Genomic DNA, 20,316 nt, shown 5'->3' with positions numbered 1-20,316 from the left:
TGCCCTGGGTCAAAAGTAATGCAACAAGACACAGCACATTCACAGCAAGGCAGTTTCATTTAATTGGTGACCCCCACCCCTCTCTGTCCCCTCATGCTGAAAAAGAAATGGGGAGAAATCACTTCAGGCTGCATCAAAATATCATTCAAACATAACCACTCCCTAGCCCCCCATCCCCCCACCCACTCCCTTCCATGCATCACAGCATCATCTATACACAACCATTCTGCCAATCACCCCTATCTTCTGTCTTATCCTTTCCTTCCTCAACAGACATCCCCTCTTTCTCAACACCCTTTTTACCCTCATCTATCCATCTCATCCTTAGTTGTCCACTCATGTTCACTCCATCCACCTCTACCTTCCACACTTCATTTACTAATCTTTCTTCACTAATTCTTCCCATGTGTCCAAACCATTCCAATACTTTTTCATCAACCCTATCTCTCAACTCCCTTTCCACCCCTGCTCTCTTCCTTACCTCTTCGTTTCTCACTCTATCCAGCCAAGTAACCCTTACCATATTTCTCAGACATTTCATCTCGTACACACTCAAACTTCCTCTCTTATGTTCCCTGTTTCTGCCCCATACAGTGTTGCTGGTACAATCACCCCCTCATACAATCTCCTCTTAGCATCCATTCCCAAATGTCTATTTCTCATTACACTTTTTAATCCCCCAAAGCATTTACTTCTCTCAATCTACCTCCACCTCCACTTCTCCCTTTCCCGCCACATGTGCCCCCAAGTATCTACAGCTATCCACTTCCTTCAGTCTCTCTCCCTTAATACTCCAAATTTGCTGCCATCCTCTCACCTTGTACATTTCACTGCCTTATTTTTACCCTTTATTTTCAACTTCCACCTCTTCTGTGCCTTCTCAAACTCCATCACTTTCTTAATTCCTCCACTGATCCTGCTACATGTGCAGTGTCATCAACAAACAACTAGCTTATTTCCTATTTTTCTCCATTCTTATTAACCATCTCCAATCCCCTGCCCATTACCCTTACATTTACCTCCCGCACCACCCCATACATGTATAAATTGAACAACCATGGAGACTTGACACATCCTTTTCTATCTCAAACACAGGCTCTACTACTCTTGTAAAAACTCTTGACTGCTCTTAACCCCTTCCATACGGTGCCGCACAAGTAGGCGTCATGGGGAGCGAGTGTATTCGAGAGGCTGCCATATCGGCGTCTTGATTATATTTATTGTAGTCGCCCCTCCATAATGACATTCTTTCTAATTCTTTTGTAATCGCATTTTCTATGGTTATCAAAATTCACGGGTGAAGAGAGAACGATCGATATAAGCGGTGACTATATTTTATGATGCGAGTATTATTACGACACGTCGTACGGCTGGCATTGGCTGCTGCCACCGAGATCTAAGTCCATGACGCCTACGTGTGCGGCACCGTATGGAAGGGGTTAACAGATTTCCTCCTATCCCATATATCTGCAAAATCTCCAACAGTGCCTTCCTTTCTATTCTGTCAGAAGCCTTTTCCCAATCCATAACAGCCCAAACAATCTTTCCCAAATCCATAACAGCCCAAAAAACATCTTTACCTTTTGCTAAAGCTTTCTCACATATCTTTCTTCCCACAAAAATCTGACCCACACAAACACTACCTTTCCTAAACCTACTCAGTTCCTCACCAATTACTCTCTCTGTTCCTCTCCTAATCCTCTTAATCAAAACCCTTCCATAAACTTCCCAACTATGTTCAACTAACTGATACCTCTGAAACTACTACACTTACATGTCCTCTTTTCCCTTGTAAAGTGGAAGTATACAGGCACTCCTCAGTCCTCCAGCACTCTACCCTCTTTTAGACAAATATTAAACAATCTCACCAGCTAGTCCACCATCACTGTACCTCCATTTTTAGACACTCTGCATGACACCCATCCAACCCAGGTGCCTTACCTGTTCTATCATTTTAATAACTGCTTTCACCTCATCTTTTCTTAATTCTCCCCATTTTCCTCATTCATATCTGTCATTTTCTTATCGCCTCTTACAGCAACTACCTTTCCATATCCTCCTACACATTTAGCTACTCCCTAAAATACTCTGCGCATCTTTCTCTTACTGCCACCTCTTCCAATAACATCTCTTCATCTGCACCTTTTACCTTTTCTTTCCTACTTGATTTGCCTCCCCTTCCTCTCTTGATTTCCTTCCAAAACATCTTTTTATCACTTTAAAAAAAATTGTCACTCTTCCCCATTTTACACCTGCTCTCCTTTTTGCTTACTTTATCTTATGTTTTACTTCTCTTCTTTGTACCTCACATAAGTTTCTCAATCCCTATTTTGCAACTTGTATGTGAATGCTCGTTTCTTCTCTTCTACAACCTTATTTCATCATTACAAAGGCAAAGGATTACAAAGGCGGAGCATGCCGACAGGAGACCTTTTGGTCCATATCTAGGTCGGATGTAAAAAAAAAATCATATTAATAATAAAATAATAAATAAAAACCATGATACTATAAATAACAAATAAAATACATAAATAAATGCATAGGCATAGTTAAATAACAAACAGGCAAATAGCAAATAATAAATCGACACATAACCAATAATAAATGAAAATCAGACAGACAAATGACAACAAAACAAAAACAAATAATATAAGATAAATTATAATCATTACAGCATCTTACTTAGGTATTTATCTAAATGATTCTTAAAGCTTCGAACTGAACTACATTGCACTACCTGTGCAGGAAGTTTATTCCATTCATTAACTACACGGTTGGCAAAGTTGTTTTTACCTACTTCTAAATTGAATCTATTTCCGGACAGTTTGAGTCCATTGTTTCTTGTCTGATTCTCGTTCAATGTGAATTGTCACTTTTGATGTTGTCAATTCCCTTTAGAATTTTAAAGTCACCTCTGAGTCTACGCTTTTTTACGGAAAACAGATTCATATGTTTTAGTTGATTTTCATATGATTTATTATTGATATTTGGAATCAGTTTTGTGGCTCGCCGTTGTACTTTTTCCAGTCTGTCAATGTCTTTAATGAGATTCGGTGACCATACGGAAACAGCATATTCCAAATGTGGACGAACTAACGATTTATATAGCTTGTTAATGAGTGATGTACTTTTGAAATCAAAAGATCGCGGAATCAGTCCTAGAATCTTATTTGCTTTCTCAAAGGCTGAAATACACTGCTTGGATGAATTGAGGTCGTTACTGATAATTACGCCGAGATCTTTTTCACTATCCACTTTTGATAACGAATTTCCAAATAACTTGTAATCGTACTTACTGTTTTTTTTTACCTATGTGCATTACCTTGCATTTACTTGTGTTAAATTTCATTAGCCACTTTTCAGACCATTGCTGTAATTGATCTAAATCTTCTTGAATATCTAATTGGTTTGAGTGATCATTTGCCACTCCGCACAGTTTTGTATCATCAGCAAATTTGGAAACAGTAGGTTTTAGTCCATGGTCTATATCATTTATATATACTATGAATAGAAGTGGCCCAAGTACGGAACCCTGAGGAACTCCACTTGCAACACTTTTCCATCCAGAAGTTTTTCCATTTAAAACAACTCTCTGTTTTCGACCATTCAACCAATTACTAGTCCAACCTAATAGGCTACCACTTATTCCATGCAAAGCTAATTTAGTAAGTAGTCTTTTGTGTGGGACGGTATCAAAAGCTTTTGCAAAGTCTAGATATACTAAATCTATATTGTTTCTTTTGTCATAGTTCGAGATAACTGTGTTGTAGAATTCGAGTAAGTTAGTCACACAAGAACGTTTCCGTCTGAAACCATGCTGGCTATCATTTATCAAACGGTTACTTTCTAAATGATGTTCGATAGCATCTCTGATGATAGTTTCCGTTATTTTTCCTACGATTGAAGTCAAACTTATAGGCCTATAGTTATTTGGTTTATTTTTGTCACCTTTTTTGAATATGGGAGTAACATTAGTTAGCTTCCATTCTCTTGGGACATCTCCGGATATGATGGATTTCTAGAAAATAATTTCTAATGGAACAACAATCTCATTTTTCATTTCCTTTAAGATTCTTGGATGCCAACCGTCAGGCCCTGGTGTTATATTAACTTTGAGTTTGTCTATACACCTTTTAATTTTTTCTTTTGTTATATTTAGCGTAGTAAGTTTACCCTAGACTTTTCACAGGTTTCAGTTTGGAATTCACCTTGAGGTGTTTCGTTTACGAATACCGAGCTAAAATAATTGTTTGAGATATTACACATTCCTTCATTTGAATATTCAAGTTGACCGTCATCCCACCAATCACTACCCTTCCTTCTATTTCCTCCTATCCTCCAAGTTCCACACACTATCTTTGTATACATTGTGACTTCCTCCTTGAAACATCCACATTCTTCCTCCACTCCAAGCTCTATTCTATCCTTCACTTCCTCCCACTCTTCTCTCAGCTTCTTTTTGTACTCCTCCTTTTCCTTTTCACTTAAGCAATTTACTCAAAGTACCTCCCTACCTTCTGTCCTTTTCATTAATCGATACTCCACTATCAACTAAATTTCCACCAAAAAAATTATATAATAATACATACATATACCAAGGCTTTTTCACCCCTTAAAAGGGAGGTAGCCAAAAAGGAAAAGGCATAAAATCATTCCCACCCATTCCATCCCTGAATACACTCCATACCCCTCCACCCTCCCTCTCATCTTAGCACCACCCAGATGACAGGTCATCCTTGCACCTTGTCCACTGCCATGGGTCAGAAACAGTGTCACAAGACACAGCACATCCACAGCAAGGCCGCTTCATTAAATCGGCGACCCCCCCCCCCTCTCCGTCCCCCCATACATAAAAGGAGAAGACAGGGAGAAAATCCCTTCGGGCTGAGTCAAATTTTGCTCACACATTCCACCTCATGCATCACAACATCATCCATATATAACCATTCTCCATTCACCCCTGTCTTCTGTCCTCTCCCGTCCTTCCTCAACAGATATTCCTCTTTTCCCCAAAACCCCCTTCACTCCATCCATCCATCTCATCCTAGAACGTCCCTTCATGTTCACTCCCTCTACATCTGCCTTCCATACCTCTTTTACTAGTCTTTCTTCACTCATTCTTTCCATGTGTCCAAACCATCCTAATACTCTTTCATCAACCCTATCTCCCAACTCCCTTTCCACCCCTGTTCTCCTCCTCACCTCCTCATTTCTCACTCTATCTAACCTAGTAACCCCCATCATACTTCTCAGACACCTCATCTCAAACACATTCAAACTCCTTTTCTCTTCCTCTCTTCTGTTTCATGTTTCTGCTCCATACAGTGCTGTTGGCACAATCACTCCTTCATACAGTCACCTCTTAGCATCCATTCCCAAATGTCTATTCCTCATTACACTTTTAAATCCACCAAGGCATTTACTCGCTTCTCTCAATCTACATTCTACCTCCACCTCCACTCCGCCTTTTACAGCCATTTTTGCACTCAAGTATCTGAAACTATCCACTTCCTCCAGTTGCTCTCCCTTAATGCTCACTTCCAGTCTGCTGCCACTTTCACCCCTTGAACATCTCATCACCTTACTTTTACCCACATTTATCTTCAGCTTTCTTCTATCACACACTCTCCCAAACTCTGTCACCAACTTCCTCAATCCCTCCTCCGATCCTGCCACAAGCGCAGTGTCGTCCGCAAACAACAGCTGGCTCACCTCCCACTTTTCTCCACTTTCTTTAACCATCTCCAATCCCTGACCCACCACCCTTGCACCACCCCATTCATGTACAAGTTGAACAGCCAGGGCGACAACGCATCCCTGACAAAGTCCCACCTTTACCTCGAACCACTCACTCTCTCCATTTCTAATCCAGACACAAGCTCTACTACTCTCATAAAAACTCTTGACAGCTCCGAGAAGCTTTCCTCCTATCCCGTATATCTGCAAAACCTCCCACAGTGCCTTTCTGTCTACCCTCTCGTAAGCCTTTTCCAGATCCATAAAAGCCAAAAAAACATCCTTCCCCTTTCCTATAGCTATCTCACATATTTGTCTTACCACAAAGATCTAATCTACACAACCTCTCCCCGTCTTAAATCCACACTGTTCCTCACTAATTAATTACTCCCTCTGTTCCTCTCCTAATCCTCTCAATCAAGATCCTCCCATAAGCCTTCCCAATTTCACTTAACAAGCTAATCCCTCTGAAACTACTACATTTACACTTGTCCCCTTTTCCCTTGTAAAGAGGAACTATACAGGCACTCCTCTAGTCCTCCGGCACTCTACCCTTTCTCCCGCAAACATTAAATAACCTCACCAACCAGTCCACCATCACTGTACCTCCATTTTTAAGACACTCTGCATGGCATCCATCCAGAATAGGTGCCTTACCTGCTTTCATCATCTTAACAACTGCCTTCACTTCATCATTCCATATTTCTCCTCCATTTTCCTCACTCATCACAGTAATTTTCTTAGCATTTCCCACTGCAACTATTTTTCTCTCCCTATCCTCCTTCACATTAAGCAACTCCCTAAAATATTCTGCCCATCTTCCCCTTACTGCCTTCTCTTCCATTATAATCTCTCCATCTGCACCTTTTACCTTTTCTTCTCTACTTGATTCGCCTCCTCTTCCTCTCTTAATTTCTTTCCAAAATATCTTTTTATTACTTTCAAAACTTTCTGTCATACACTTACCCTATTTCACATCTGCTCACCTCTTTGCCTCCTTTACCTTTTGCTTTACTTCTCTTTTCTTTTCTTTGTACCTCTCATATGACTCCCTCATCCTATTTTGTAACCAATCTGAGAAAGCTCACTTCCTCTCTTCTACAACCTTCTTTGTTTCCTCATCCCACCACTCACTACCCTTCCTCCTGTCCTTCTTGTTCCACACACCATCTTTGCACACTTTGTGACTCCCTCCTTGAACCATCCCCATTCCTCCTCCACTCCTAGCTCTACTCTATCCTTCACTCCCTCAGCTTCTTCTTGTACTCCTTCTCCTTTTCCTTTTCATTTAAAGCATTCACTCTAAGCACCTCTCTACCTTTTGTCCTTTTCCTCTTTCTCCATCTATTCAAAGGATTACAAAGGCGGAGCATGCCGACAGGAGAGCTTTTGGTCCATATCTAGGTCGGATGAAAAAAAAAAAAAAAAAAAAAAAAAAAAAAAAAAAAAAAAAAAAAAAAAAAAAAATAATAATAATAATAATAATAATAATAATAATAATAATAAATAAAAACTATTATAATCTAAATAACGAATAAAATACATAAATAAATGCATAGGTATAGTTAAACTATAAACAAACAGGTAAATAGTAAATAATAATAAATTGACATATAACTAATAATAAATGAAAATCAAACAGAAAAATGATAACAAAAAAAAAAAAAATAATATAAAATAAATTATAATCATTACAGCATCTTGCTTAGGTGTTTATCTAAATGATTCTTAAAGCTTTGAACTGAACTACATTGCACTACCTGTGCAGGAAGTTTATTCCATTCATTAACTACATGATTGGCAAAGTTGTTTCTACCTACTTCCATCAAAAAATTATCTGATATTCCCCCACCCTCTCCCCTTAGCACATGTACATCCTTAACTCTTCCTATCATACTCCTATCTACCTCTACATAATCCATTAACGCTCTATCTACTACCCTTCCATCCATCACCCTCTTCCATGTGTACTTATGCTTAACTTTCTTCCGAAACACTGTATTTGCTGTCATCAACTCTCTAGACAGATCTCCACCATCAACTCTCCACTACGATTCTTTCCAGGAACTCCACATTTCCCAACCACTCCATCAATTGGATCATTTCCTACCCTAGCATTAAGGTCTCCCAGTACTATTACATTGACATTTCTCCCTAATCCCTCTATGCACTCATTTAAATCTATCCAAGAAGCCTCCCTTTCTTCTACACTCTTCTCACTACCAGGCCCATATGCACTTACAAAAACCCACATCTCCTTTCCCAGTTTCACCTTCATCCACATTATCCTTGAGGAAACCTCCTTCCACTCCACTACACATTTACCTATCTCTTAACTTACTAATAATAATAATAATAATAGTAATAATACTGTAATAATGTTACTATTACTTCAAAATGCCTTGCCATAATGAAACCTTAGTCCTACTGTGATAAGAGAGGTATCTGCCTAAATTTCTGAAGTTCCAACAAATACAAACCAAACATTTAAAATAAGTTACCTGAACTTCTTGCCTCCTCCTCCTGATTCCTGACTATTAGATTGTCTGGTGTCCATGGCTCACTACTTTTGTCTGTGAATAAATAAAAATATGTATATCAATCAATTGTCCCAGTTCTCCCTTCCAAGAGAGTTGCTGAACCCAGGTAACCAGAAACAACCAGCAGATTGACCCAGACATCACTCAAGGTAAGGAATATCCTGCTCTTGTTTGGTTATGGCTAGAGTGAGGCAATGAAAGATGAGGTAGTCTGTGTGTAATGGTTGCACATATATTTGTCTTTGACAAATTTAATGGCAATTTTCTACCTTCTTCCCCACAAAGGATAGAGAGTGGATCATTGCTCAGTCATACTGGCTGTTGGCAGGCTGTATTACCTTGACCCCAAGTACAGCTTGACCAATGGGCTAGCACCAACTACCACATGGGTTGTGATTTGTTCCTACCATCATGCACCATTTCCGATGGAACTGTCTTAGTAATGGGGGGAAGGATGAAGTTATTGTTAAACAGTTGGAAGAAAGTTTTAATGGCGACTAAATACCATCAGTTGCTACCTTGCATTTAGCAGTGATTCCCTCAATTACAAAGTGAATGCCTGTTCAGAGCTTGCTTTCTTTTCCACTTTTATCTCCATACTTTCTCCCGGGGACATTTTAATTTTTGTAAAATTCAATTCATGTTAACACATTCCTTCCCCTGCTCCTCTTTATTTTCTTGTGAATATGTAATCTAGTAACACTAGATGAAACATGATTTTGGGAGCAGCTTTTAGAGAGAAATGAGCTGTGTGTTCCATTAATTTCACTGTCTCAATGACCCTTCTTTAGTCTTTCACATGATTTGTGAATCTTCTCATGAATCCTCAAGCTAGTCAATTGTGAAAATGAAGTCATAATACAGTAAGAACATGTATAAGGTTTCTCTCCAGTGTGTGTTCTAATGTTTTTTTTTGGATCACTAGTTCCAAATGAAGACTCACAAAAAGCACATTTATATAGCCTCGCACCTGTATGAGTGTGAACATGTCTTTTCAGTTCACTTAACCCTGAAGATGCAGCTTCACATCAATTACACTAGCAAGGCTTCTCCCCTACATGAGACCAAACATGACTTTTGAGGTCACTAGACCTAGAAAACAATGTTACACAATGAGGACATTTATAAGGCCTTTCACCTGTGTGGGTATGCATGTGTTTATCAAGAGTTTGAAAGTGCATTTTTTAGACTACCTGAATCATAAAAAGAAGCATCACAAGTACACTTAAAAGCCTTAAAACTGGAGTGGGTTTGAATATGTTTTCTCATTTTTCTCAGACTACTAGAGCTATTAAATGAAGTCTCACAAAAATCACATTTATGGAGTTTCTCACCAGTGTCCACATGAATATGATTTTTTTCACATTTCTTGACACATGGAAAATGAAGACTCACATAAGGAACATTTATATATCTTTTCACCCGTGTGAATTTGCATGTGTCTTTTCAGACGACCAGATGTACAAAACGAAGTTTCACAAAGAGTGCACTTATGGGGCTTTCACCTGTGTGAGTCCACAAATGATTTTTCAAGTCATATGAAAAGGGAAATGATACACAACATAAAGTACATTTAAGAACCTTCTTTCTTCTACTTTTTATGAATGAAGCCTTGGGGCAAGATGAATGGTCTCAGCTTATATCCTCCATTTCCTGTTCTGCTTTTATATTTGTAGTGGGTCCTACTATAAACAATTATATCATTTGATATTCTGTATGCAGCCTTTTCTATGGGATAACATAATTGTTTGTATTGGGGTCAAGCTTTACTATTTCATCCAATGACTTCTTTCACATTTTATTGGATAATCTAATTGGTTACATGTTTTCATTATTTCATCTAATGATTTTAAGGCACTCCGCAAAGAAATTACTTGATCTAATAAATTTGTGAATTTTCATGGGATGAAACAATATACATACATATACCATAGGCTTTCTTCCCCCTTACACTGGAGGTAGCAAAACCACTCCCACCCATTCCATCCCCTACATACTCCACTTCCCTCCCTCTTATATTGGCGCCTCCTGGATGACAGGTCATTCCTGCATCTTGTCTACTGCCCTGGGTCAGAAGCTGTGTTGCAAGACAGCACATTAGCAAGGCCAATTCATTTATTCAGCGACCCCCTTCTCCATCCCCTCATGTAGAAAAGCAGAAGACAGGGAGAAATCCCTTCAGGCTGTGTGAATTTATTTCTCATACATATTCCCTTACCACCCATCCCCCATCCACTCCCCCTAAAGCATCAGAGCATCATCCATACACATTCACCCCTATTTTCTGTCCTCTCCTGTCCTTCCAAAACAGACATTCACCCTCTTTCCCAATGCCCGTTTTACCCCATCAATATATCTCATCCTAGATTGCCCCCTCATGTTCACTCCTTCCACACCTCTTTTACTAATCTTTCTTCACTCATTCTTTCCATGTGTCCAAACCATCCTAATACTCTTTCATCAACCCTATCTCCCAACTCCCTTTCCATTCCCATTCTCCTCCTCACCTCCTCATTTCTCACTCTATCTAGCCTAGTAACCCCTATCACACTTATCAGGCATTTCATCTTAAACACATTCAAACTCCTTCTCTTATGTTCCATGTTTCTGCCCCTTACAGTGCTGTTGCCACAATCACTCCTTCATACAATTTCCTCTTAGCATCCATTCCCAAATGTCTATTTCTCATTACACTTTTTAATCCACCAAGGCATTTACTCGCTTCTCTCAATCTACATTCTACCTCCCCCACCACTCCTCCCTTTCCTGCTGTATTCGCACCCATGTGTCTAAAACTATCCACTTGCTCCATTCTCTCTCCCTTAATACTCACTTCCAGTCTGCTGCCACTTTCTCCCTTTGTATGTCTGAGCACCTTACTTTTTCCCATATTTATCTTCAACTTCCTTCTTTCACACACCTTACCAAACTCTGTCACTAACTTCCTCAATCCTTCCTCTGATCCTAAAACAAGCGCAGTTTCGTCAGCAAACAACAACTGGCCCATCTCCCACTTTTCTCCATTTTCTTTAACCATCTCCTATCCTTGACCCACTATCCTTGCATTCACCTCTCTCACCACCCCATCCATGTATAAATTGAACAGCCAGGGTGACATAACACATCTCTGATGAAGTCCCACCTTTACCTCAAACTACTCACTCTCTCCATTTCTAATCCTAACACAAGCTCTATTACTCTTGTAAAAACACTGATCTTAAAAGTTTTCCTCCTATCCCATATATCTGCAATACCTACCACAGTGCCTTCCTGTCTACCCAGTCATAAGACTTTTCTAGATCCATAAAAGCCCAAAATACATCCTTACCTTTTCCTATAGCTTTCTCACATGTCTTACCATAAAAACCAGATCTACACAACCCTTACCTGTCCTAAACCCACACTGTTCCTCACCAATTACTCCCTCTGTTCCTCTCCTAATCCACTCTATCAAGACCCTCCCATAAGCCTTCCTAACTACACTTAATGAACTGATCCCTATGAAACTCCTATATTCATACTTGTCCCCCTTTCCCTTGTAAAGTGGAATGACACCGACACTCCTCTAGCACTTTACACTCTCCTAACATTAACCTCAACAGCCAGTGCACCATCACTGTACCTCCTTTTTTCAGACATTTTGCATGACATCCATCCAACCCAGCTGCCTTCACTTCATCTTTCCTTATTTCTCCTCCATTTTCCTCACTCGTCACTTTTTCTTAGTGCTTCCCATTGCAACTACCTTTCCCTCCCTATCCTCCTTCACATTTAGCAATGCCCTAAAATACTCTGCCCACCTTCTTCTCATTGCCTTCTCTTCCATTATCATCTCTCCATCTGCACCTTTTACCTTTTCTTCTCTACTTGATTCACCTACTCTTCCTCTCTTGATTTCTTTCCAAAAAAAAAATTTATTACTTTCAAAATTTTCAGTCATACTTTTACTCCATTTCACATCTACTCTCCTCTTTGCCTCCTTTATCTTATGCTTTACTTCTCTTCTCTTTACTTTGTACTTCTCATATGATTCCCATGTCCTAATTTGTAACCAATCTGTGAAAGCCTACTTCTTTTCTACAACCTTTGCTTCCTCATCCCACCACTCCCTACCTTTCCTTCTATTTCCTCCTTGTTCCATGCACCATCTCTGCACACCTTATGACTCCCTCCTTGAACAATCCCCATTCCTCCTCCACTCCTGGTTATACTCTATCCTTCCCTCTCTCCCAGTTTCTTCTTATACTCCTCCTTTTCTTTCTCATTTAAGCAGTTCACTCTAAGTACTTCCCTACCTTCTGTCCTTTTCCTCCTTCTCCACCTATTCTCCACTCTCAATTTACCTTCCACCAAAAAATTATCTGATATTCCCCCACTCTCTCTCTCCTTAGAACATGTACATCCTTAACTCTTCCTACTATACTCCTGGTTCCTACTATAGTCCATTAACACCCTACCACCCTTCCATCCACCACCCTCTCCCATGTGTACTTATGCTTGATGTTCTTCCTAAACACTGTATTTGCTATCATCAACTCTCCAGACACATCGCCATCAACTCTCCACTACAATTTTTTCCTAGAATTCCATGCTTCCCAATCACTCCATTGGTTCATTTCCCACCCTATCATTAAGGTCTCCCAATGCCACTAAATTGACATTTCTCCCTAATCCCTCTATGCACTCATTTTGACCCCTACAGCATCGGCGGCATATGTTGTACGCAGCATATTAAAAGATTTGCCAAAAATAGGCATAACATCGAGGGTCAAATCTGTGGTAATGACCAAGTAGCCCTATCCATTGGCTATAAAAACACCCAAATTTTTTTTATCTATTGACCAAACTGGCAACCCCAGCAGCAATTTTTCGGAGGGTAACTTGGGGGTATAAAATTGGCTTTTAGGACGTAATTTAGGTGACTGATGTACGAAACGAAATACAAGGAGGTGAAGTTGTACTTCAACAGTTAGGCAGATGCTATCTAGTATATATTCAGACATATAGAACTGGCAATTTCACACTTCCAATTTTTGTAATAAATGCGTAATACAAAAAGTGGCCAAGCAATAACATTTACCTAAACAATAAAAAATCACAATTACCTATCCTCCATGAAATTAAAAAGATACTGAAAAACCAATTTACTACATAACAAAGTGATATTGGAAAAAAAAAAAAAAAAAAAAAAAAAATCCACAAAACTATTCATACACGTTTTCCGTAAGTGTTAGTGTGTTATGAGTGACTGTACATTAATTTGAAACATAAATGTAAAATTCCTTCACTCTCTGAAATTCTAACGAAGCTTAGTCTACGGATGTTCTACCAAACTTTAGCACGCATATCTCAAAAAAAAAAAAAAAAAAAAAAAACGACCGAGTCCCTCCACTTCTAGGCTAAGATGAATAAAAATAAGCAAGATTTGTTGGCTTTACATCATTCTGAGCTGATTTAAGAATCTATATATATACTGTATATATATATATATATATATATATATATATATATATATACAGACTCTCCTCAACTTACGTTTTAGTTACGTTCCGAACGGCCGAACGTAACATGAAAATGAACGTAAGTTGTTAGTGTACGTTCCTGTAATGTATGACCGTTCATACTGTACTATACATCCATAAATTCTATTACCGTATCTTATAAAACACCCCTAAATCATTAATTATAAACATAACATTGTAAATTAATAACAATTTCAAATCAAATTAAATTCAAGCAACGTAAAGTAAGATGGTGGAGAAGGACGAGGGGGAGGAGGAGAAGGCAAGGTACGTTCAGTATGTCGTTTGTGCCATGTAAACAAAGGATGCAGCGTCATGCATAAGTATCGTTTGAACGTCTGGTACTACGGAGAGCGCGCTAAACTAAAAGATTAAAAAAAAAAAAAAAAAAAAAAAAAAAATCTTATAGTAATTTCAAACGTTAAATCGAAAAAACGTAAAACGAATGAACGTAAGTAGAGGAGCGTCTGTATATACATATATATATATATATATAATATATATATATATATATTATATACAGACGCTCCTCAACTTACATTTTAGTTACGTTCCGAACGGCCGAACGTAACGTGAATTTGAACGTAAGTTGTTACTGTACGTTCCAGTAATGTATGACCGTTCATACTGTACTATACATCCATAAATTCTATTACCGTATCTTACAAAACAACCCTAAATCATTAATTATAAACATAACATTGTAAAATAATATTAATTTAAAATAAATTAAATTCAAGCGACATAAAGTGAGATGGTGGAGGAGGAGGGGAGGAGGAGACAAGGCACGTTCAGTCTGTCATTTGTGCCATGTAAACAATGGACGCAGCGTCATGCGTATCGTTTGAACGTCTCGTACTACGGAGAGTGCTAAACTAATTTTTTTTTTTTTTTCAGATTTTTTACAGTCAGTTCAAACGTAAAATCGAAAAAACGTAAAACAAATGAACGTAAGTAGAGGAGCGTCTGTATATATATTTTGGCTTAAAAAAAAAATCCCTTTCCTCTACACTCTTCTCACTACCAGGCCCATACGCACTTACAAAAACCCACATCCCCCTTCCCAGCTTCACCTTCATCCACATTAACCTTGAAGAAACCTTCCACTCCACTACATGCTTACCTATCTCTTCACTTACTAGTATAGCCACACTATCTCTCCCTCATCCTCTTTTCACTCCTGACAACCTTTCAATTACACTCCCAAACTCATACTCTCCCTTCCCTCTCAACTTTGTTTCACTCAATGCCAAGACATCCATCTTTCTTCTCACAAACATACTGCCTATCTCTTCCCTTCTGTACTACATCCACACACATTAAAAGACCCAAACCTTAGGGTACTGGTGGAAAAACTCCTAGACCCTCTTATGCCTTTACTTTTTTTAGGAATGTCCCCTTTAGGGCTACAGGTAGCAGGATTCCTTGTCCTATCACTGTCCCATTTTTTGTTGCCTCACACGACTCAACCGGGAAGACTTGGTGGCAGCATTCTTTTCCCTCACCACAGATAGGCAAAAAAAGGAAATGAATATTTAGAGAAATGGTACAGGACAGTACCAAGGGGTGGGGGGACAGCATAATGGAGAGACAGTCGCAGTATAATAAAAGTGTCATCATTTCTCTATGAACAGACTTCCTCTATCACAGACAAAATGATGTGTGGCTCTGGTTTGTAGGGGCAGCCCATACAGACCCTAGAGTATCAACTGCATGCTACTCTGCCACAATAACATGCAGCCAAATTAACTGATTAACATATTTTAGGTATGGTATCATCCCCATCAGGGGTATTGGCTGCAAGTTATTGTGCCAGAGTAGCATGTAGTTGATACTTTAGGGTCTATATGGGGTGCCCCTACGGACCAGAGCCACACATCATTTTGTCTATGATAGAGGAAAACTGTTCATAGAGAAATAATGACACTTATACTACAAGTCCCTCCGTTATGCTGTCCCACAACCCCTTGTTACTGTCCCACCAGGGGAAAAAGAATGCTACCACCAAGTCTTTCCACTGAGTCATAAGAGGTGACAAAAAATGGGACGGGTGATGGGATTAGGAGTCCTACTACCTGTAGCCTCAAAGGAGACATTCCTAAAAAAAAGTAAAGGCATAAGAGGGTCTGGGAGTTTTCCAACCAGTACCTTAAGGTTTGGGTCTTTTAATGTGCATGGATGTGGTACAGATGAGAGTAAAAGGGAAGAGATAGGCAGTATGTTTGTGGGAAGAAGGATGGATATGCTGTCTTTGAGTGAAACTAAAATGAAAGGGAAGGGCGAGTGCGAGTTTGGGAGTGTAGCTGGGAGGTACTCAGGAGTGACGAGGGGACGAGGGAGAGAAGGGGTAGCTATACTAGTAAGAGAAGAGATAGGTCAACATGCAGTGGAATGGAAGGTTTCTTAAAGGTTGATGTGGATGAAGGTGAAGCTAGGAAGGGAGATGTGGTTTTTTTATGTATGGGCCTGGTAGTGAGATGACCGCAGAGGAAAGGGAGGCTTTTTGGGTAGATATAAATGAGTGCATAGAGGGATTAGGGAGAAATGGCAATGTAGTTGTATTGGGAGACCTTAATGCCAGGGTAGGAAATGAACCAATAGACAGAGTGATTGGGAAGTATGGAGTTCCAGGTAAAAATTGTAGAGGAGAATTGATGGTGATGTGTCTTGAGAGTTGATGATAGCAAATACAGTGTTTAGGAAGAAAGTCAAGCATAAGTACACATGGGAGAGGGTGGTGGAAGGGAGGGTGGCAGATAAAGCGTTAATGGACTATATAGTGGTGACCAGGAGTATGGAAGGAAGAGTTAAGGATGTACTTATTCTAAGGGGAGAGAGTGGGGGAATATCAGATCATTTTCTGGAAGGTAATTTGAGAGTGGAGAATAGGTGGAGAAAGAGGAAAAGGGCAGAAGGTAGGGAGGTACTTAGAGTGAATTGCTTAAATGAGAAAGAAAAGGAGAATGAGTATAAGAAGAAGCTGAGAGAGGAGTGGGAGGGAGTGAAGGATAGAGTAGAACTAGGAGTGGAGGAGGAATGGGGATGGTTCAAGGAGGGAGTCATAAGGTGTGCAAAGATGGTGTGTGGAATAAGGAGGGTGGGAGGAAATAGAAGGAAGGGTAGTGAGTGGTGGGATGAGGAAGCAAAGAAGGGTGTAGAAGAGAAGAAGCAGGCATTCATAGATTGGCTACAAAATAGGATGAGGGAATCGTATGAGGTACAAAGTAAAGAGAAGGGAAGTTAAGCATAAGATAAAGGAAGCAAAGAGGAGAGCAGATGTGAAATGGGGTAAGAGTATGACAGAAAATTTTGAAAGTAATAAAAAGATGTTTTGGAAAGAAATTAAAAGAGGAAGACGAGGCGAATCAAGTAGAGAAGAAAAGGTAAAAGGTGCAGATGGAGAGATGATAATGAAAGAGAAGGCAGTGAGGGAAAGGTGGGCATAGTATTTTAGGGAGTTGCTAAATGTGAAGGGTAGGGAGGGAAAGGTAGTCGCTAAGAAAATGAAAGTGATGAGTGAGGAAAATGGAATAGAAATGGGGAAAGATGATGAGAGCAGGTAAGGCACCTGGGTTAGATGGATGCCATGCAATGTCTGAAGAAAGGAGGTACAGTTATGGTGGACTGGCTGGTGAGGTTATTTAATGTTTGTTTAAGAGAGGGTGGAGTGCTGGAGGACGGCCTGTATAGTTCAATTTTACAAGTGAAAGGGGGACAAGTGTGAGTGTAGTAGTTTCAGAGGGCTTGTTGAATGTAGTTGGGAAGGCTTATGGGAGGGTTAGGAGAGGAACAGAGGAAGTAATTGGTGAGGAACAATGTGGTTTTATGACAGGTAGGGGGTTCTGTAGATTAAATTTTTGTGGTAAGACATATGTGAGAAAGCTATAGGAAAAGTATGGATGTTTTTTGGGCTTTTATGGATTTGGAAAAGGCTTATGACAGGGTAGACAGGAAGGCACTGTGGGAGGTACTGCAGATATATGGGATAGGAGGAAAGCTGTTAGGAGCAATCAAGAGTTTTTATGATAGTAGAGCTTTTGTTAGGATTAGAAATGGAGAGAGTGAATGGTTTGAGGTAAAGGTGGGACTTAGTCAGGGATATGTTATGTCGCCCTGGCTGTTCAATTTATACATGGATGGGTAGGTGCTAGAGGTGACTGCAAGGGTAGTGGGTCAGGGGTTGGAGATGGTTCAAGAAAATGGAGAAAAGTGGGAAATAAGCCATTGTTGTTTGCTGATAACACTGCGCTTGTAGCAGGGTCAGAGGAGGGATTGAGGAAGTTGGTGACAGAATTTGAGGTGTGTGAAAGAAGGAAACTGAAGATAAATATGGGTAAAAGGTGATGAGATGTACAAGGGGAGAGAGTGACAGCAGGCTAGAAGTGAGCATTAACCACTTCAATACGGTGCCGCACACATAGGCGTCATGAGGAGCAAGTGGGTACGTGATGATGCTGACGTCGGCCTTTTGATTATATTTATTGTAGTCGTACCTACGTAACTTCATTCTCTCTAAACTGGCTTCATCATATTTTCTATGGTTATCAAAATTCATGGGTGAAAGAGAACGAACGATTGAGCACTGACTTTAATTTTTATAATGCGATTATCATGATGCAACATCACACATCGGGCAGCTAATGCTGCCAGACGTGCAATGCCCCGTAGTGAAGAGGTTAAGGGTGAGAGACTGGAAGTGGATAGTCTTAGATACTTGGGTGCAAATGTGGCAGGAAAGGGAGGAGTGGAGGTGGAGGTAGAATGTAGATTGAGAGAAGTGAGTAAATGCCTTGGTGGATTAAAGAGTGTAATGAGAAATAGATATCTGAGAATGGATGCTAAGAGGGGGGTACATGAAGGAGTGATTGTGCCAACAGGACTGCATGGGGCGGAAACATGGAACATAAGAGAGGAAGAGAGAAGGGGTTTGAATGTGCTTGAGATGAAATGTCTGAGAAGTATGATAAGGTTTACTAGGCTAGACAGAATGAGAAATGAGGAGGTGAGGAGGAGAACAGAGGTGGAAAGGGGCTGGGAGATAGGGTTGATGAAAGAGTATTAGGATGGTTTAGACACATGGAAAGAATGAGTGAATAAAGACTAGTAAAAGAGGTGTGGAAGGCAGAGGTGGAAGAAGTGAATATGAGGGGGCGTCCTAGGATGAGATGGATGGATGGGGTAAAAGGGGCATTACAAAAGAGAGGAATGTTTGTAGAGGAAGGACAGGAGAGGAGAGAAGATAGGGGTGAATGGAGAAGGGATATATATGGATGATGTGGTGATGCATGAGGGGGAGTGGGTGGGGGATGGGGGGTGAGGAAGTATGTATGAGAAAAAATCTGACGCAGCCCAAAGGGATTTCTCCCCCATCTCCTTTTCTGCATGAGGGGATGGAGAAGTTTTTTGTTTTTTCTCGCCGATTTTATGAAGTGGCCTTGCTGTGGATGTGCTGTATGAGAAAAAATTTGACGCAGCCCAAAGGGATTTCTCCCCATCTCCTTTTCTGCATGAGGGGATGGAGTTTTTTTTTTTTCCGATTTTATGAAGTGGCCTTGCTGTGGATGTGCTGTCTTGCGACACCCAGGGCAGTGGACAGGAGGATGCAGGGATAACCCGTCATGCAGGAGGTGCCAAGATAAGAGGGAGGGAGGAGGGGAGTGGAATATGTAGGGAATGGAATGGGTGGGAGTGGAATATGTAGGGAATGGAATGGGTGGGAGTGGTTTCTATGCCTTTTTTTTGGCTACCCCTCGTGTAAGGGGGAAAAAGCCTTTGGTATATGTATGTATCATCTAATGGATTACGAACAAAACTATTTCAAATAAATATTTTAAGATTAAAATATATGAAATAAGTTAAAGTGTGCAATAGATATATGAAGCAATACATTTCATTAGAGCAAATAACCAACTTGTCTGGACTTTGATTGTTTAAAGTAATTTATAAGAATTGTAAAAGTACTGGTAAATTTTTAGCAGTGCACACCTACATGATACAGCAATAAAAAATTAAACAATTTTGTAAGTTATAATTCACCCATGTAATGTATGTTATTTTTGGCAGAAACAGATAATAGAAAAGGTTACTAAAAGCTATAAACAAACATAGCTGCTTCAGTTGCCTGAGATGCCATCTTTGTTTTGGTGGAGGCTGAGGCTGAAGAAATTAAAGTATGATAAATTCATCTATTCTGACCTACCTATCCCGCATTTAGTAATGCAGTACCTGTAATTCTTGAGGTCATCATGGGTCATCATTGTCATCTCAAACCTGCGAATCTATCAAAACAAAGATGTCTAAAGGAGTCAGAGACTTCATTCGCTTCTGTATAGGTTTTAGCAACATTTTCTGATATTGATTTCTGTCTGCCCCCCCCAAAATATATATATATATTACATTGATGCATTATAATTGACAAAATTAATATTCTTCTAATACTATATGGCATAGGTGTGCACTTAAAAAAAAAAAATCATATACTGTACATACATAAACCAAAGGCTTTTCCCCCCTTACAT

General features: G+C 39.8%; 1 protein-coding gene across 3 annotated transcripts in view; it reads right to left on the bottom strand.

The window, feature by feature from the left end:
• The window catches only part of PolD1 (DNA polymerase delta 1, catalytic subunit), a 362,759-nt gene that overhangs the window by 313,031 nt on the left and 29,412 nt on the right, over nucleotides 1–20,316 (bottom strand). For 2 of the 3 annotated variants that reach the window (XM_076189251.1, XM_076189252.1), the window contains exon 2: nucleotides 8,238–8,309. In XM_076189251.1, the coding sequence (XP_076045366.1) occupies nucleotides 8,238–8,293 (56 nt within the window). In that variant the 5' untranslated portion in view covers nucleotides 8,294–8,309. Of the gene's footprint in view, nucleotides 1–2,272; nucleotides 2,445–8,237; nucleotides 8,310–20,316 lie in introns of those variants that run through there. The other variant, XM_076189253.1, reaches the window with a different exon arrangement.

Source organism: Oratosquilla oratoria, chromosome 8 (assembly GCF_046742065.1).
Source record: "Oratosquilla oratoria isolate Oo_2021 chromosome 8, ASM4674206v1, whole genome shotgun sequence".
Classification (NCBI taxonomy): domain Eukaryota; kingdom Metazoa; phylum Arthropoda; class Malacostraca; order Stomatopoda; family Squillidae; genus Oratosquilla; species Oratosquilla oratoria.
The sequence above is the reverse complement of the archived record's forward strand: the minus strand, read 5'-3'. Positions and strand labels throughout refer to the sequence as shown.